Source organism: Pholcus phalangioides, unplaced genomic scaffold (assembly GCF_987345545.1).
Source record: "Pholcus phalangioides strain wild (caught in Gottingen) unplaced genomic scaffold, Ppha-v1.0 ptg000015l_1, whole genome shotgun sequence".
Lineage (NCBI taxonomy): Eukaryota > Metazoa > Arthropoda > Arachnida > Araneae > Pholcidae > Pholcus > Pholcus phalangioides.
The window spans coordinates 5,871,295-5,892,176 of record NW_028301608.1 but is presented as its reverse complement, the minus strand read 5'-3'; the positions used below and the strand labels follow the sequence as shown (position 1 = coordinate 5,892,176).

Sequence of the window (20,882 nt, the reverse complement as noted above, 5' to 3'; positions counted from 1 at the left end):
AATTCACAGTTTTAAATTACGGCAAAACCTAAGTTAAATGCCTACGGTTCCATCAACACTTTAAGCTTTTTTAAGTTTTCCCAGATCAGCATTATAACTGCCACTTTGGAAATAAAGGTATGTTAAGAACCCGAGATATTTTGGGGTGACCAAAATAAAACAGATCAAGTTTGGCGAGGTATCTCTGGATCGCCACTCTGAGGGTTAAAATCTATTCAGGTTCAAGAGGCATCTCAAGATATAGAGGTGGAGAGATAGGCTGACCATATTTCCTCAAAAGAAATACAGGACATAGTCAATTATCGCCAAAAATGATGCCAGCAGTTTGTTAAAGCAATGATGCCAGCGAAGTTGTTAAATATTGCTGAAATCTCTTTCAGAAAAATCATAATGGGGGGAAATGAAGCATTGCTGCAAGTTGTAGGGAATTAAAATGAATTCCACAAAATAAAATGTTCACCCCAGACAAATATGTGAGATCACACACAATATTCTTATTTATAGTTTAATTATTGTAATATAATTTATGTATGAGTTGAAAAATAATTTCAATCTTTGACTTCAATAAAGAATAAAAATTCAAGTAGGCTTCATGGAAAAACCGGGACATCTTTTGTGAAAAACGTCAAGCCAAAAAATAATAATAATAAGGCTGTCCTGGGAAATACAGGATATATGGTCACCCTGTGCAAAGATATATTTAATGGCATCTTGTTAAAAGGCTTTAACTAGTAGAATATGACAAAAAACTAACCATACTTACAAGCATTAATCTTTTGAATAGATATTAGAAAGATGTACAAAATATCTCTTAAAAATAACAAAGCTACTATTAAAAAATTTAAATGCAGTAATTAAATATGTAGATTAAATTAATAACTTTTCTCTTTTCAAAATGCTCAACTCCACTAACTTCTGTTTACTCATAATGCAAAGTTGAAATTTAATTTCACACTTTCATTACAGTAAAACCTGTCTTCAACAGAATTTGTATCAATCAGAAACCTGTCTTTAACGGGTAAGAAAAACCGTGGTCGCATAATTTCAATACAAAAACACACATTAAAAAAAACCTGTATTAAATGGAACCTGTCTAATACAGAAACGGAAAAGTAAATTTTATCCTTTAATGAAAATTTCACACAAACACTTCGATTGTTTCGCTACCAATTGACCAAAGGATCAATACAAAATATTAGTGCTTCTGTCGAAATTTTTAATGCAATGACTGCTTGCCACAATGCGAGTTCTACTTCACCCCACCCTTATATTTGTAAAAACCGTTACTGTACTTAATGCTGTGGTTTTTGAAAAGCCACATGTAGTGAAGCAGTTGTTTTTTGTGTGAAATTGTAACACAATTTTTTGTATGCAAGCTGCTTTCCATGTTCACAAGTGCTGAGCAGGGCCGGAATTAGGGGGCAATTGCTTGGGTGGCAAATTTTATGTGGTGGGAAAATCATAGAATTTTTTACAGTAGTCGGGACATTGAAATCATGTTACCCCCCACCCCCAAACAAAAATCCTAGTTACGGTTCTGGTGCTGAAGATTACATAAATGTGGATGACAGTGAACAAACTGAACCTGACACAACAGATATTGACATCCTCATTGACAATTTCAGAGAAAGTCAAAAAGAACGTAAATGTATTTATTTCAGATGAACAGTGTGGGTGTGAAGCTTCATACAGATGCTGTGAAAACCTAAATATTTAGTAATTATGGAGTAAATAAAGTACATTATTTTATGTAAATTTAAATTAATTGGTTTATTTTTGAGTGACTTATTTTTATTATACTGTACTTCATTTACATATGAGATCATTACATAATTTTACACATTATGTCAATTGAACTTTTATTAAGCGAAAACCTGTGTTCAACGGAAAAATATCTCGGTCCCTTGCGATTCCTTTGAAGACAGGATTTACTGTATTAAGTCTAAAATGATACTTCGTAGGTTAACAATAAAGTTGTTTCTGAATAAATCTGTTTTTAAACCTAGCTGAGAGCCGGGGCAACCTACCAGTACCTCCTAGAGCTAGAAGGCCTCCACAGTCTGCTTGTGACATCAGTAAGTAGTCCATTTTCCCCAGAATATTCAGGGAAAAAAATTCCCTGCTCATGCCAGTATCATCGTTGTGAGGAAAAGAAATGATTGGGCTCAGAATTGGCGATTTCTATGTTACACAGCCAATCACTACGCAGTATTGGTGAGCCAACCCATCAAAATACGAAGAAAAAAAATAGGATGCTGTTTTTAAAAATGTGGCAATCAGTGCAGAGGCCTTCTATCTTTAGGAGGGGCTGAACCTACTCTCCCAACAACAACCTTCATACACTGTCAAGTATTCAACACTCAGATAAACAGCAGACAATGATCTGCACCTGTCCAAGATAAGAATCCAGGGGTTGTCCAATGTCCAAGACAGGGGGGGACGTAGAGCACTGTGGACAGGCTTTGATATAGGATAATAACCGGTTCCATTCAAAACTGTCCAATATAGAAAGGTGTGCAAAGTGACAGGATACACTGTTCTTGATTTTTTAAAAATAAAATCACTGATTTAAATCATGAAATCTGAATTTCATTTTTCCTTTTATTTAACTTCAATGATACTGAAGTAAAAGTAACCTAGTATGGTATGCATGTTATCGAAATGTGGTAAAGTTCTTTCTTAATTAATGCCGGGATTACACTATAAAAGTGTGATAAAATATCTTTTACAAAACTTGAAAAGAACAACCAATAAGCCTATTGGTTACATTCACTCAAATATACCCAATGCACTTATTGGTTGCATTTTTCAAGTTTTATAAAAGAACTTGTATAGTTGTTGGCCTAAAAGAAATGTAAAAGATCTGATAAATTTAGACTTGAACCTAATCCAGGCCTTGGCAACCTATGACCCATTTCATAATTTCAAGTGACCCACTTAAGTTCTGAAAATAAAGTATAATTATATTCGGGTATATACCCAAAACACGTGTGGTTGATTTTTACTCGCAGCTGTTGCAAAGGTTGCTGCAGCAAAAAAAGTTTGCCAACCCCTGACCTAATCCCTAGATACAGTGCAGAAAGATAGTTGTTCTATTTTTAGATTTTGTGCATGGAAAGAATTGCAGGTGACCAGAGGTTGATTTTCACTATAAAATATTGATTTCTTGTTTGTTTTTTTCATGTTTAAATGTAGATATGAGTGTAGGTGAGCAATAAAATATATATAAACACTCCCAATATAAAATTTTATAATTAAATTTTATTTTTAATCTCATCGCTCCAGAGCACACATATATATGTACCTATTTTTCAATCGGTTTTAATTATTCTGTTTTCAAGTTAAGATTTGAGGTGTAGGAATGGGTACTTACTTCTTTAAATTAACTATTTTTTTTAAAGCCTTTTAACGTACAATAAACACAAATAAATAAATCACGTGTGGTCTTTCTAACATCTAAAATATCTACAACATTACCAGTCAAATTGACCAGTGATGGTCCTTCTGGGTATAACTAAAATCGTCTGGGGCGATTTTTTTTTTAAATTTGTGGTAGTTAGACAGCGTAATATTTGATCATTTTTAGGAAAATTCATGAAATTTCAACATTCTAAATGACCTAGTTCAGTAGTCGGCAAGCTCATTAGTCAACAGAGCCAAATACCAACAGTACAATGATTGAAATTTGTTTTGAGAGCCAAATTTTTTCAAACTTAAACTATATAGGTAGGTACATTGTTATTAACTTAATTAAGGTACTCCTCAGCTGGACCTTGCTAAAATTTATCGATCTGATTGAGGTACGTTCGCTGAGGTCGACCCTTTCCAACTCTCCCATCCACACTCGTCTTGTATACTTGTTTCGTCTATCTCCTTTCCATTCATCCTCTCTATATATATATCCAAACCATCTCAACATACCTTTTTCAATCCTCGACACTACATCTTCTTTCACTCCACAACGCTCCCTAAAATTAACTTAATAAACGGTTTATTAAGTTATTATTTTACTTGTTGCCTTACAGATATCTGGCTCCCTTCTCTGGGAAATGTGGGGAAGACTGGTTCATTGTAAGCTCGTCTGACGAGATGTTAGCCGAAGGACATCGTCGATGACAGCCCAAGGCACTCCATCTTGTGGGGCAGAAGCCCCAGGAGTATCGTCTTCGAATGGTCGCTCCTGGTGGATTGCTTCAGCAGCGATGACTGATGTTTGATACAGATGGGGAGAGGTGGCCACGGGAGAGTCGTCATGAGAGAGATGGTAGTGTAACACTGCGAGACGCAGACGGTGTTACAGTTTCTGGTATCTCGACGGTCTCTCAAAATAATAGAGCCGCCGACATGAAGGGAACCGGCGAGTTCTGAGGAAGTGATCCCGTTGACTTGTAGGCTTCAACGGTTTACCACATGTAAGCAACTGCCGGGTGAATCGATGAAGAATTTTTCGTCTCGGTTGGAAAGATTGGCCTTTGGTTTCTTGCAGGGCAGCAATTCGGATGACGAGCAAGTAAAAAGACTGTCCGACGAAATTATCCCAATTCTTGGCCGGATTACAGAGATTTGTAATGCACCAGAATCCCGAGGATCTCGATGCGGCTATTCGCACAGCCTCCCTCATCGAGGCGAACGAAGCCATGATACAGAAGTCCTCGTCTTCGGTGATGTGCAATGAAGTCGAAGCTGGTTCCCAGCAAGATGGATTGACATCACTGTATAATTTAATAGCTGAAACCAAACAACAGACAGACTCCCAAACTGCTCTTATAGCCCAGTTGACTAAAGAGATAGCGGGCCTAAAAATGTCCCATTCTGTTCCTCCTCAGGCTTCTCAGCCCATAAACGACACTAATCAGGGGGTAAACTGGCTTTGTGGGATGCAAATCATTTGTTTTTTTTTTGTAATAGGCCTGGACATACCTGGAGGTTCTGTAGGGCGAAGGTACAGGCGGATGAAACCAACCGATATGTATCCCCTCCCAACCCCCACACAATGGCATCAGTCGGGAGGACGTTTTCCCAATGACAATAGGAGTGGGAGTGCCGGGAAGAGATCGGTTCCTCGGAATCGAAATCGGCAAACATGACTAGATCAGAGGGGGAGGGAAAAAGCCAGGATCAGGGCCTGTTTGTTCCAAGGGGTGTCCGGAGATACAAACAGAGTGAATGTGAGAGAGAGAGAGAGAAGCCGAAGTGGAAGAGAAAGACGTTTTGCCTAAGATAAGAGCTGAGATTGGCAAGAGGTCGTTCACTATGTTGATTGACAGTGGGGCCGCTGTTTCCCTCCTCAGCCAGACTTTGGCCCAGGATCTTTTTAGGAGAAATTTATGCAAGCATGTGCCATCCGAAGAACTGGTAATAAAAGGCGTTACCTGAACATCCTTGAGGTATAGTGCTTGTGTCCAGGTGATGCTGACTGTCGGGGGCAGAAAACAGTTTCAAAAATTTTATATATTGGATAAGGAATTAAGCCCCCATTTCGAAGCACTGGCTTGGTTTGATTTTTTAAGAAATCAAAAAATGATTCTTGACTTCAACAAAGCCATTCTGTTTAATGGTGAGATTCGCTTGCCCCTACTGCCATCTGGACAGGCCACGGGTGTGGCAGCTCATGTTGCTGAGGTAGCTGTTTTGAAGTTAAATAAAAAGCTAAGGCTACCGGCCCGAACCCATAAATTGATTTTCATGAATAATCCCGTAGTGCAAAATACGGGTCCTCTGCTAGTTGAGCCCTCCCATTCACAGTGTGAAAAGGAGTGGCTAGTCGCTAATGCGATCACAAAAATTAATGAAAACGATAAAATTGGTATACTTCTTGCTAATACATCTAACCAGCCCAAGCATCTGAATAAGGGAACAAGAGTGGCTTATGTGTACCACATGGATGATAAAGTCGACCAAGAAGAACCAATACCCTTATCGAAAAAGAAATTGCCCCCACTAAGTAACAGAGATTTTAATTTGAATGAGGTGCCCAGTACCATGAAAGGACCGCTAGTGAAGTTACTTCTTAAGTATAAAGGTGCTTTTGCTAGAGATATCACGGAACTCGGAAGAACTAATGTGGTCCCACATAAAATAAATTGGAATAATAAAAAACTGAAACCCTCGCCAATGTATATGACACCATACGCATTACGCAATGAGTTGAAAAATCAAATGAATGATTTGCTGGAGGCTAATATTATTGTGCTAAGAGCAATAGCCCTCTCCCTGCGCCTACCCTATTGGTGAAAAAGAAACCCAGTGGGTACAGGTTGTGTGTTGATTTGCGGAGGTTAAATGAAACTATTGAGCCAGACTCCTATGCTATGCCCCGTTTGGAAGATATATTTGCCCAACTCAATGGAGCAAAATGTTTTAGTTGTTTGGATTTGAAGTGCTCCTATTTTCAACAAGAAGTGGCTCAGGAAGACAAACATAAGTTAGCATTCAGAAACGAAGAAGGTGTGTTTGAATTCCAAACTACCCCCATGGGATTGAAATCGGCATCCGCCGCTTTTCAGCGATAGGCTGATGCGTTGGTTTCGGAAATGCAAGATGAGAAAATATTCTCGTTTGTGGATGATTTGTTAATAGCGAGTGATACTTTAGATGCTCATCTAATTAAGTTGGAAAAAGTTCTTCGTATGCTTAGCAAACATAATCTAAAGCTGGCTCCCTCTAAGTGTCAATTTTTGAAAGAAGTATGTTTTCTAGGACATAAAGTTAGTGCAGTGGGCATAAGTCCTAGTGATGATCACCTGAAAGCTATTGAAAATTATCCGCGACCCACATCGGCAAAACAATGTAGACAGACTTCAGATTTTTTCGCCGTTTCGTGAAAAATTTTGCCGACCTGGCTAAACCTCTCACAGATTTGACGAAAAAGGATGTGAAATTTGAATTTGGTGAACGGGAAGAACAATCGTTTCAAAGCCTAAAACAGTGTTTAATGTCTCCGCCCATATTAGCGTTTCCCAGATTTGACCAGCAATTTTTTCTCAGTTCAGATGCCTCTCAAACTGGAATAGCTGCGGTGTTATTCCAGGAGCATGCTGATGGACCGCATGTTATCGGGTACATGTCTAGGAAGTTGAAACCCCCGGAAACAAGGTATGCAACAATTGAACAAGAGCTCTTGGCAATTATAGAGGGAGTTAAATATTTTAGAGAATATCTGATTGGACGAAAGTTCACTATAGTTAGCGATCATCGCCCGTTGACGTATTTGTTGTCTTTGAAGAATCCCTCATCACCATTAACTAGGTGGAGTTTGGCCTTGCAAGAATACGATTATGAAATAAAACACAAGCCTGGAAAGGAAAATTTTGTCCCCGATGCTCTCAGCCGATGTTTCCATACCACTGACATAGACAAGGATGATAATGAATTATATGACCGTGTCAAGTCTTCGCAATATGGTGATCCGACAATAATGGCCATTATAGACACTCTGCGTGGATCAGTTAATCCCAGGAAGGTTTCTGATTCGTATTTTTTGAATGAAGAGCTCTTGTACCATTTTGCCCCACCCCACATACGACCTATTAAAGAGCGGTACATAGAGCAGTTGGTGGTCCTGCAGAGCATGAAGAAAGAAGTGCTTGAAAAAACGCATGACAATTTAGGCTCCCATCAAGGGTTTGAGAAGGCATTTGAGCGTTTGAGACAGGATTATTTTTGGATAATCTATTATGCGGAATGTAAGCAATATTTGAACACATGTAAAACTTGTATAGAGCGTAGAGGATACAATGCTAAACACAAGGCACCTCTTATGCGCAATGTTTGTGCCTCCGAACCATGGGAGGTTGTTAGTTGTGATATTGTTAGCCCCCTAGATCTGACAATTGCTGGTAATAGATACATATTTGTCATGGTTGATCAGTTTTCCCGTTTTATGGAAGCTGTACCTCTGGCTGATACTAAATCTGCCACGTTAGCAGAAGTGTTTTTCCGAGAAATTATCTGCCGGTATGGGAGACCCAAAGCTTGTTTAACCGATCAAGGTAAAAATTTGAATGAGTCGGTTTTTAGAGAAATGCTTGCCAAGCTAGGCATCCGCAAATTAACAACCAGTGCATTCAGGCCGTGCTCTAATGGTATTAATGAAAGGTCCCATGCATCTATATTACACATGTTAGCTTGCATGTCTAATAATACGGAGGAATGGGATAAAATGCTTCCTCATGTGCTAATGTCATATCGTAGTGCGATACATGCCACTCTCCGGGATTCTCCCTATCATTGCCTTTTTGCAAGGGATATGCGACTCTTTCCATCTGTATTAAAGGAGAAAATTGCTTGGGGTTATTTCGATTTCGAAGATTATATTAAGACTCTTAAGATAAGAATGCAACGTGCGCACGAGATAGTAAGGCAACACCTCGAAGAAGCGGCTGAAAAACAAGAACAACAACGAGCGAAGCATTCCATAGACAAAGACATTCAAATAGGTGATCTCGTATACTTGTATACGCCCCAAGTGAAGAAGGGCCAGGGGTGCAAATTGGCGCGTTATTTTAAGGGTCCTTATCGGGTTGAAAAACAATTGAGTCCTGTTCTCTTTGAGATAAAACACACTGAAGATAGAAAAGATGTCCAAAAAGTTCACTCAGATAGGTTGACTAAGGCTTCACTGGATAGGACATTTTTAGAGGTGAGAGAGGGCCCTGACACTGTAGAAAATGAGGAAACCCTCGAAACAAACCAAGATGCGGAATCTAGTTCTTTAATGGCTTCAGAAAGGAAGGAGTGCGATACTGAATCGGATGAGACAGAGATTCTGCCGTGGGAATATTTACAATATTTTTGTCGGCCGATACAAACGCCCCAATGAGCTGATGCAGCACAATCTCACTCCGATAGCGCAAGGGAGGTTTCATTATCAAGTAATGTAGGTAATGAGGAACCGCAGTATGGGCCTGAACAGCAATTGACTGAGGCCACTCATAGCAGGTATAATCTCAGACCACGCCACACTCACATAGCACATGTAGAAAGCACCGATATAAACCAAACAGCTGTTAAATACCCTGCCTCTCTCACCGAGAGAGTGTTGAAATGGTTCTGGGATGACGAATAATAATTGAAGAGTGAGAATTTTTTTTTAATGTTAGAAACACGTGTATATAGTACTTGTTTTTGAAGTATTTGGATTATTTCAGCACATTATGAATTTGAAATGCCTTTTAATGTGTTGTTAATAATTATTAGGGGTTGTATTTGTATCGTAAAAAAAATATATAATTATATATATATATGTATATCTTGACACGTGTAAATTGCAATGACATTTTAGCCTTGTAATGAGAGAGAAATTTCTTTTTCTTTTTATGGCACTCACTACTTTATGTATATATGTATATGTCTCTATTATGTTTAATGACAGTTTACACCACCAAAGTGACCATTGTGAATGCGGATTCCCTAAGCAAACAATAGTTTTGTCACTCAATGTTGGGACTTTCACGATGATGATGGTAGCTAAAGTAAACAGCCCATCCCTCTTCGCGGCAATTTTCTCTCGTGATGTGTATATACTCAAACAAAATAGTCCGGAAGCAGTTCTGAAACATTTTTTTTGGAACCGCACCTCTTTGTGTTCAGCTTAACGACGGCGCCAATAGTTTGCCGACATCTGGAACATGCTGATGGAAAAGTCGGCAGGTTCAATGCAATGCCAGGTGGTTACTACGATTGGGCGCCGGCTCATAGTTGTGATAAGGTGACTGATGGGTCCCTGAGGAAGACTGGGTAGGTCTTCTTATCCCCAACACCTGTGGATTGATGGGTGGTATCTCCGACAATCCCAAAGCCGCCTGGTCAGGTCGGCTTGTGAAAACAAAACCACAAAGAAGACGAACATCAATGTGTGCGCGAAGAGACTGTGTTGTCTTGTCGGACGCTCGAGGCGGCTTGTCGCCATGTCGGAATTGATATGCTTTGTGTCGCGATAAAGACTCTCATATTGATCCACAAAGAGACTTGAAAAGAGTAGTGCATGTGTCATCTGAATGACGGAATTCTGTGTTGTTCAGGGAAAGAACATAACTTCTTCACAGTGTTTTCGGGTTTGAAAGAAGTGTCGGGATTAGTGAACTAAGAAAAAAAAATGATGGAGACTATTCCGAAAGTGTTTTGTGTACTCTTTCCATAGCAAAGCCTTTTCTTTTCCTCACTCTACAATTTATTGTTGAGATACATTTTTATTTTTGCTTGTATGGCAATTATATATACCGTAATATTGGAAGTTGTTATGCATGGGACTGAAGTTTATCAGTGTGTTGCAACAGAGCAAATTAATAGTTATGTATGTAATCTGTATAACCAATGTATATAGAGTGAGTGATTGTATATTGTTTTTTTGCAAGAATAGGTTGACGTATGTTTTTGTTGAATCTGGGTTTTACAGGGAATTTATATAACTAGAGAGATAGAATTATGAAGACCGTGGCCTCACCACCATTAGGATATTGATTTTTATGTTTAATATGTGAGCTATATGACGATGAATACCGACGTGTCTATAAATCTACGGTGTAGATTTCGATGAAGGGGAAAGGTGTGTAACACTGCGAGATGCAGACGATGTTACAGTTTCTGGCGCCTCGACGGTCTCTCGAAATAATAGAGCCGCCGGCATGAAGGGAACCGGCGAGTTCCGAGAAGCAATTCTTCTGAGGAACCGCTGGTACCATCGGGCCTATATAAGGTGACATGCTGCTAAAAACGGGGTCTTTTTCCCCATAGTTGTGAAGGAGGTGAGAAGAGTCGAGGTGAGAGGAGAACGAAGGGAAGCTCTGGTGATGAATATGGACGATCAGGATTAAGATGGGTCACAAAGATTTGGTGGTTAGTGCCGTATAAATATAGTCTCGGAATTATCTCTCTCAGTAAATAATCTAAGTTTTATTTCTATGCAGATAATTAATCACTTAAAATTCGGCCTGTCAAGTTCATGCATTTGCGATGGCGTTATATCATGTTGGATAAGGATCTCCTCTTTGAATAGCTCTTATTTTAATTGTTAATTGAATAAATTAATTTGTTATTACTAACCCCTTTGTGTGAATTGTATTAATTTTCAATGGTCAATTTCTTTGTTGACGGACGTCACAAAACACAACGCAAAAATAGTCCTTAATCGTAAATGTAATTGTTTTCTTTTTTGTGCCCCCTCCCTAGTCGACACCGTCACAGTAGTCCAGGAGCGTAGACTTCAGATGTGTGGCCCCTGGTAGATGGCTCCTAGCAGTGTTGACCGATGTTGGATGTGGTTGGAGAGAGGTGGCCCGGGGGCATAGTCTTCTATGATCTGGCAGGATAGAGGTTGACATTCCTTACTTTGGAAAACATTACATGTTCTCCCCCCCCCCCCCATGTTCTGAGAAAAGACTCGTCTTTCGAGCCTATCTACTCTGAGTACCTTAGGAAATAGCCTTGTTTTTGACAACTTTTTCCTGAACTTCTCATTTTTGGCCCGACATCCAGTTTTGATTGGTTGCGGAAGTGTAATGTAACATCAGCGTCAGGCTTTCACTCTGCTTTTTCGGCAAAAAACCGTGAAAAAGATGATTCACTTGGGAGGAGAGGGAACGAGAACAAAATTACCAAAATGCATGTCTAAACATGATTTTGCAAAAATCTGGAACTTTTGTACGCCCACACGTGGTATTTTGGGGAAGAGCCACACTCAAGGGGCAAAAAAGCCGCAAGTGGCGCGCGAGCCATGGTTTGCCGACCTCTGACCTAGTTCATCGTGAAATTTAATCGAGAAGATAGAAAATGATTCAAAATTGTCAGGTGTCCTTCTAATGCTTATCCATGAAGTTAGTTAGGGCTCTGCTACTTTCTAGAAGGAGAAACCAGATATAAAAGCTCATTTGCTGATGTGCTCATCAGCAAATGAGTTTCTCTATGTGTGATCTCTGTTCACAATTCTCTATGTGCAATCGCTTTACCTAAAAGAATAGAGTTCTCAGATGTAATGTGATGCAACGAAGTATTATCTTGTGCTTGAAGCACTATAATGTAACTTTATCAGATTTAAGTCGTGTGTATTCTTTAGAGTTTTTAAAATTGGTTTTTTTTCAAAGCTTTTGAATCGCTTTTGTTCATAGGAGAATAAACCTGCTGGAACAGCTCAAGGAACAACAGGCTTCTCCTTTGGCATGTCTGCTGGACAAAGCTTCAACATTGGCACTCCTCCAAGCTTCAATTTTGGTGCAACCTCTACACCAAATCAACCTTTCCAGTTTCAGTATGTATTTTTTTTTTAAATGTTAGTATTTATTTATCTTGTTAAAAAAAAAGAATCGAACGTATTATTGTGTTTCCCTAAAAATATGACCTAGCCATAAAATAAGCCCAAGTTGGATTTTTCAGAATGCTCTCAATATAAGCCCCAGTTAAATCATCTGCCTGATTGAAGCATTTTCGACATTTGCTGCTCTGTGCATAATTAATGTAAAGTAACATGAAAAAAAGTGTAAAATATGTAAAAATAATTTACGTATCCCAAATTTTAACATCTCTCGACCTCCCAAAAAGTACTTAAATCTCCAAAAGATCTTTTGCCTCTGTTTCTTTTTTCCCTTTCGAAATGTTGCATGTCATAAATGGAAGAATAGTGGAAAATTCCTTTTTTAAGGAAGTTTTACAAACCCTCTGATGGTAACAAGAAAGTTGTTTGTCTTATTGTGCAGGGAAATAGCTTAGCAGCCAGTAGTCCTGGATAAATGAAGATTATAGTGACACGCATGTGGTTAAAATTCCTCTTTTGTTGAAGTTACATACATGTGATAACAACTTGAAAACTGATAAGCAAACAAATATTTAATCAATTTTAAAGATGCTTATTCCGATGAATTTCCTTTCATCAAATGATCCATAAAAAGGCAAACTTTCTCTTTCTGTACAAGTTGTGTTAAGGACATAAACATTGGTCATGGTGGATAGTGGCTATAATGGTGGAAAGACTGACATCACCCATGTGAAATCACAAAAAACATGCAAGCATCACAAAAAAAGTCAGTGTTCTTCAAAACTTGACGTTTTTTTCCCCTTCATCTTCTGATGATTTTGGGGTCATTCGCACAGAATGTTTGTTCACATCGTTTCTGATTGAACACAATATTTTTTTAGATCACCTTTGAAGTTTTGGCCTCCAATTTCACTTGTTTTTTGCATAGAAATTTTATTCCAAAGGGTTTAACTCCCATGTGTGTAAAATTCCTATTTTATTTTACTTCAATTTTTGAGTGGGGATTTTATTCTCTATGCTTTAACTTTTATGTGTGGAAAATCCCTATTTTATTTAGAAAAATCTCCTTTGTATTTATTAGGGAGTGGTTTTAGTATAAAATGTGGTGCGCGCGTGCGAAAACCTCCCTAATTTTCATTTTCAAAAGTTGGCAGCTATGATGTAAAGTTACTAAATTGTAAAGTAACATGGATAAAATCATATATGGATTTTGTTATGTTGCTACTATCTGTAAATTATTATTCTTTTATTGTCTGTCTTTTGTCATATCAAGGGCAGTCACATATGTCTATAGCAGTGGTTCCCAACGTTTTGTTAGGCCGTGCCACACCAACGTGTCTCTGAAATCCTGATTTCCCATTTTGTTGTGGGTACCCCACCCCCTCCCATTGGTGAAACTTCATAGGTACCATAACAACGTTTTTGTTGTTGATCCAGATCACCATAGCAACCAAAAAATGGTTATTAGCACCACTTTCTGAATCTAAATCAGTGCATTTTTACTGATATGTTAAAGTGCCATGGAAGTCTTGTAAAATTGGCAAGAAATAGAATAATATATTTTTATTACCAAACTATCATTTTTCTACCGAAAAAAGGCTTAGCTCCTTCCAAATTTTGCTAGTGCCTGAATTTTTTTTGATTTGTCAAGTCTTGCATGTATAATTATACATTATTAATTTAATGTATCATTGTAATGTAATCATTGCCAAGAAATAGATATTGTTCGGGAATACAATTATTTAGGTATCACAATACAGAATGATCTTAAATGGAACACGCACTGTGATATTTTAATAAAAAAGATTAGAAAATATGCAGTGATCATTTACAAAATGAAAAACTTGATTGATGAACATTTTTTGAAAGATTTATTCTATGCATGAATATATTCAATTGCCAATTATGTAATCAGTGCTTGGGGAGGAGCATATTATGAGAATATTCGGAAATTAGATAATATATATAACAGAATAAGATCTCAAATATTAATCGATAGTTCTAAAATACAATGCCATACTCTAACTTTGAGACAAAACTTTTTTTACAGAGTTATCAAATTTTCACAATTAAATGAAAATTACTTAACGAAAAATCAAAATAGATATAATCGAGTTTATCAAGTACCAAAACCAAATAAAACATTATATAAAAAGAGCTTTTCCTTCATTGCCCCTAAGATATTAAACATTTTTCACATTGAAAATCAATTTAATAATAATAAAAACAAATCATGAGATTTTTGACTTAGTCAGATGCATAGATTACGAAACCATTTAGATGAAAGTATTGAAAGAGCAAAAGAGTATAATAATAAATAAGAGAAGTGGTGTACGATGGTTGTATTATATTGAGCTTCACGAAAAACAACTTAATTGTGAACATTATTCAGATATATATAGATAAGCGAAAATACATTTGTGAACACATATCTAATAGATATAATGCTGTTGCAAGAGAAAGAAAAAATATTCCATAGCTTATTCTCTCCCGTAGGCCTGCTGGAAGGACTTTTTGTGTGTATTATATATTTGTATTTGTGTTCTACATACTTGTATTCGTGTAACACATGTGTTATATCGAACCACTGGAAGAATATATATATATATATATATATAATTATCTAGATTAACCCAGGCTCCTAGTGGTCCAATATACATTTAGAATAAAACGATGACGCATGAAAAGAAGGAATCAGTTAAATTTCATTAGCATTTAATATTTAATCAAATGATCATATGAAAAGAACGAGTTATATTTACACAAAATAAAAGTCAATTACAAAAATCCATTTCCACGTTATCAAATTCTGCATAATACATAAACAAAATACTGTATGTTCAATTATAATAATTTTAACTTGATGTTGGAATATCTCTCTTTTAATCACTCTTTATGCCTAATTTCCCCATCTGCCCCCTGTTAATTCCTCCTAATTTACTAAAATTGTGGTAAGAATTTCTTTCCTACCTTTTCCTCCATCCCTTTCATCACGGATGATCGCCGCTCCTGATGCTAATCGTTGAAATGTGTATAAACAAAAATCTAACTACATTTTTTTTCCAACTTGATTTCTAGCTTGCACTAATCAATCTGCTTTAATTTTTCAAAGATTCCAAAAAGTAAAGTTTTGAGGGGTACCAACCCCCTATTTCTAATTGGTAGTCCGGCTTCAAAGAAAGATCCTTCCATTGGGTGATGAGGATTACGTAGGTACAAATAGTATTAAAATTGACATCATTGGTCAAGGTTCACCCCCTACGATCTTTCGAAGCATATGGGAGGAAGATGTTTTCTGTGGTGGGGGGGGGGGGAAGTTGTACAAAAAAAGAAGGAAAAAAAAAGTAGAGAGGAAGCAAGAAAGTCAGAAATAAAGTTAATTGCCTGCAGGTGGCAATACAATGTTCAATAGGCTTCAGTATATAGGGGAGAGAGAAAGAAAAGAAGAATACGAAGTGGCTATTACGCAAACTTTGAAGGGGCCCTTTAAGTAAGTGGCCATAAAATTAAGGAGTGTTGATGAAGCGAAAGAGCATGTTTTGTACAATTTAAATGACTCAAGTCCCCTTTTCCCTTATTATTATATTATATTTGGCTGGAAATTGGAACTCTCCCGCTTCATCTGATAGCGATGGCTATTGACGCCATAGCACATGTCTGAATTTGTGTATTACATGTTTGTATTTGTCAAAATTAAAAAAAAAAAAAATCAGTGGTTCTCAACCAGGTTATCTAAAGCAGGGGTCCATGGCCCGCAGAGCTTTTTGGATATGTTGTACAGCTTAGTGGCCCACAAGGGGCCTCATTAAGGCACTTTCACAAATGCAGACGCTGAAAATGTCAGCTTAAGCCTCAGGAAACAATGATTTATGGCTTTCAAAACATAAGCCTTCGAAAAATGAACATTTGCCTTCGACATTTTGAAATGGACGACGAAGAAAGAACTCAAGCAATATAGATGAATAGGAAAGAGATTGTTCTGCAGTTAAATATCCTTAAAATCTGAAACACTCACTGAGTATTTCTCTCCACCCCATCACACCCCTTTGGGAACTGCCAAAGCTCTGGAGTTTTCCAGTAGCCTTGTGATTGTCTGTGGCGATTTGCTGTGTGTGTCAAAGGCATTTTGTTCTAATTCCTGCGAAATGAGCCATGCAGAAGTACCTTTAAAATGTCAAATGTGGCCTGTGCCACTTCAATGGTTGAAGGCCTGATTCAAAGGGTGATTTTTGAGTGTGCAAACTCCTGAGCCAAACAAACAAAAGTCTCAGTGGTGGGAAGCTAAAAGTTGTTCTGTGATATAAAAGTTATTATCAATTCTATGAAACATAATTCTTCTAAGAGAATGCAAATGCTTATTGATTTTATGATATTTTTGTCCACTTTTGACCACTTTCTTTTATTTTTCAATTTATTAGGGGAGCCAGCAGTGAAAGTGGTGCCACACCTTCTTCAGGAACGCCGCAGCCAGCACGCCGTGTGCGTAAAGCTATAAGGCGTAATCAGAGAAACAGACCCGAATAGCAATGTTGAATGCATTCTTGCAGGGAAAAAAGACTGCTTTATTGAACGAGACAATGTACATTGAATCAGTTATCATGTTACACGATTTGTGAATATTGTTCAGATACATTATTTCGATGCATTAAATGAAAATGACAGTGTCACCTTTTACATAAGTTATATTTTTTCGCATTATTTTCACATCTTATTCATTTAATTTTACTCGAGTTGCGATTCTCAGAATGCATTTGTTTTATATATTTGACAGATTAGCAGTTTCAGTGTCATAAAAAAGAATAAATTCTTAAATATGGTTTGTATATTCATTGGTTTTTTTTTTTAAATAAAAGTTAGAAAATTTCAATATTTTATAGAAATGTCGAACATAGATGTATTCATTTTCTTGCTGAATATTTATGAAAACAATGAAAAGGCCATGACAGGCTCAAAGCCTAATGAGATTGCTGATGATTAGGCAAATGGTTGTTAAAGAGCAGTGGTTCACTGCCTTTTTTTCTACACTCACTGAGCCCTTTATACTATATTCCTCCAGCAGCCGTAGAGCCCCAGTTAAGCACTGCTGTTATGGAGCATACATGCCCAGTCTAATTAGCACTCGTGTACAGAAAATGAGTGGTGTGACAAAAATGATCAAACATTCCCAATCCATGGCTCCTGTAGGTCTTAGACAGCAAACCTAATTTTGTAAAAAATAGAAAGTTAATGGCATATAAACACATCTCAACACGTACAGCAGCAATCCCGAAATACATCATTTTAAAACCCTCTAATTTTGACAATTCTGAGCCTAGTTATCTCTGTACAGAGAGCCTTGCCTGATAACGTGTTTTTCTTTCCTTCTCGTCCTGTCAGTCAACACGAACGGAGTTGACTTTGTTAAAAGTCTGATAACCGAATGGAAGAAAGATGTTTTCCTTTCCCTTCGAGATAATATACACTGCTCAAAACAATTAGGGGATCAAGCAAAAAAGTGAAGAAAACCGTGCGAGACAGCCACGTATTGGCATACAATGGATAGTACACGCGTATCAATGCGCAATACAGAAAAAAGACGTAAAAAAATTTGAAATTAAGCTTTAATTCTTTGAAAATATGGAAAAAACATGAAAAGATGATTTAGGGCAACAATTTGGTTACATGTAAACGATGAAAAAAGTACTATTTAGACATGATGCATGAGTTTTAATAGGGCGTGTGGTCTCCTCGAACAGCTAAGACTGCTGCACACCTGTTTGCCATGGATGCGATGAGGCTATCGATCAGACTTTGGGGAATACTGTTCCACTCCTCAAGAAGTGCAATCTGCAAGTCTCGGACAATAACAGGCGGCCTTGGTCGCGCAGCAATGCGTCGTCCGAGCATGTCCCAAACATGCTTGATTGGATTCAGGTCAGGAGAGCACGCTGGCCATTCCATACGCTGTATTGTTTCAGCTTCAAGCATGTTCTCCACCAGACGAGCTCTATGCAGTCGGGCATTATCATCCTGGAAAACAAAGGAATCTCCAATGGCTCCAGCGTAAGGGATGACATGAGGTCGCAGTATCTCGTCTGCATACCTTCGGGCCGTCAAAGTGCCATTCCGAATGATATGCAGGTCCGTACGTCCGCCTATGCTGATTCCACCCCATACCATCCAACCAGCTTGTCTGTATTATGACCTTTCACGAACGAATGCGGGGTTATTTCGAGTGCCCCTGTCCCTCCATACCAGAACACGTCGGGTGTCGTCTGTAAACAGCACTTGGCTCCAATCATGTTGCTCCCAATCTTGATGTTCAGCAGCCCATCTTCTTCGGGCTGCACAGTGGCATGGGGTCAACGGAATGCAGACCATTGGCCTACGTGCATAGAGCCCTCCCTCATGAAGCCGATTACGTACTGTTTGGCTGGACACCCTTTGTCCTGTTGCCAAGAGCAACCGTCTTTGCAGCTGCGTAGCATTCTTTGTTCTGTTTCGACGGGCTGTTAACCGTATATACCGGTCATCAGTTGCTGTAGTGGCACGTGGCCGACCTTGCACTGGTCGACGTCTAACATTTCCTGTTTCTTGGAATCGATTCCACAGCCTTGCAACAACACTTCTGGCGACTCCAACAGCGTCCGCGACACTACGTTGTGTTTGCCCGGATTCCAGTCTGCCTATAACACGCCATGCCATGGATTCCGGTAAATCACATTGTTGAGACATCCTCAAGTCACCGTGTCTCAAAAAAAAATACTTCGCAATCGAATTTCACAGTTACGGCAGTAAAACAGACGTTTCTGCAACATCCCGATTTCTGCCCTTATCTCCTTTTTCTGAAAAAAATCTTGAAAATAGGTGACAATTTCTAGTGTGGCAGTTATAATGCAGATCAGGGAAAATTTAAAAAGCACTTAAAGGGTTAAGTGATCCATGGTGGCATCACTTAACTGCTCTGCGGTAAGTTAAAGATCCCTCAGGTGGCCTGCTGCACATATTCAGACCATTAAAGTATTCTATATGTCACAATTCTAATTCACTCAAGCGGCCTGTGATTCATAGGTCATTTAATTGCTGTCCCAGATCACTTAAGTGGCCCATACACTCCTAAGGGTTGAGCACCCTTGTTATAGAGTAAGTACCATTCAATCGACCCATTATCTGTAAGTATATAATCAAATCTGAATAATAAATTGGATGTGAGCAACTAATCTCTTACAAAATATCCTGTGATCAAGATTCTGACAATGGTTATGCTATATGGGGACATATGATGTATGCAAAAGATTAACGAATACAGTTGGACCTGCTAATAAGGAGTCTGTTTTTAGCTAGACTTTGGCTTTAACAAGTAAATTAATGCATTTTTGACAAGCAGGCTTTTATATAGCTCAGATTTAAAGAGGGATTCAAAAGGAGGAACTTTGATATCTTGGACTTCTTTTTAGTGAAGGTTAATTTTGAGCAATCCCCTTCCCTCCTTCACCCAGTGAATTTATTGTGTGGAAAACAAAAAATAATATGAGAATCATCCTGGGTCCCCACATCCTGCAGCAGGACTCCTAGGCTGTGATCTCTGGCAGATCCCATGGATAGATTTTTAACGGGTCCTTCTGGAGTGAATTTATTATGAGAAAAAAATTATGTGATGAGAATCATGTCTTCCTGAGATGGATCTCTGTCAGCTTCACCCATTATGTGAACATGTCCATCCCGCATAAAATCCAAAATCTGTTGTTTTTTATAATCAGATGTCATAAAAAATTACTTTATACAGTAGTATCCTTTATACAGTATTCATGGACTGTAGGGGGTGCAACCACAGGTTTGGAAACATTGGATTATACAGTCGATGCTCATTATAACTAGTATGATTGTTCTGAAATGTTTTCATATAAGAATTATCCTTTACGTTTTCCTTTCGTTATAACCACAGAATATAGTGTTTGTTTTCGATAGAACAATATGAGTCATAACAAGTGTCAACTGTATATGTTCGCTATGTGAGCATTCATTTCAAAATTTTCATTTTTTTTACTTCTTGAAACTGTTTGAAAACTGATTTAATGAGTATTTTTGCTAAAAAAAAGAACCCCCTTGTTTGCAGCAGATTTGTCTGTATAATCTTAATCTTGGTTAGTGGCATGAAAATGATGCAGTCCCAGTAATGGTATCATGAATATGATCGGTTCATAGCTGACATCAAGCTTCCATTGAAAGTTTCACAGATCACCTATTCCTTAGGTGCCAATTCCCAGACTTGGAAAATCTAGTTTGTCACATGGCAAAATGTTTTGCTGCCAACGAAAATGTGTCAAACAAATAGAAGGGGGAATGGGGTATTTTTGGGATCGCTTGGGGTGTGTCTATGACCTGTTCTCTCTTATTTTCCTGTAATTTTTGCTGTCTTGACTTTTTATAAAGTTGTCCCGTTTTCCTCAATTAAGCCTACGTGAATTTTTATTCCTCGCTGAAATCAAGGATTAAAATTATTTTTCCTAATAATGATATGGCAACATTTTTTTCTGTAGAATTCATTTTAATTCAGTGATTTTAGCAATAATTGGCACTTTTGATCAGATAACATTTATCAATTTCCTGTATTTGACATTGTATCTCGTATTTATCTCAAAAGAAACATGGTCAG

General features: G+C 38.0%; 1 protein-coding gene across 2 annotated transcripts in view; it reads left to right on the top strand.

Moving 5' to 3' along the window:
• Nucleotides 1–17,131, top strand: part of Nup153 (nucleoporin 153) — a 115,066-nt gene extending 97,935 nt beyond the window's left edge. Inside the window, exons 21-22 of one of the 2 annotated variants that reach the window (XM_089242692.1) lie at nt 12,105–12,244; nt 16,666–17,131. In XM_089242692.1, coding sequence (XP_089098818.1) covers nt 12,105–12,244; nt 16,666–16,771 — 246 coding nt within the window. In that variant the 3' untranslated portion in view covers nt 16,772–17,131. The remainder of the gene's footprint in view (nt 1–12,104; nt 12,245–16,665) is intronic. The other variant, XM_089242693.1, reaches the window with a different exon arrangement.
• Nucleotides 17,132–20,882: the final 3,751 nt, after the last annotated feature.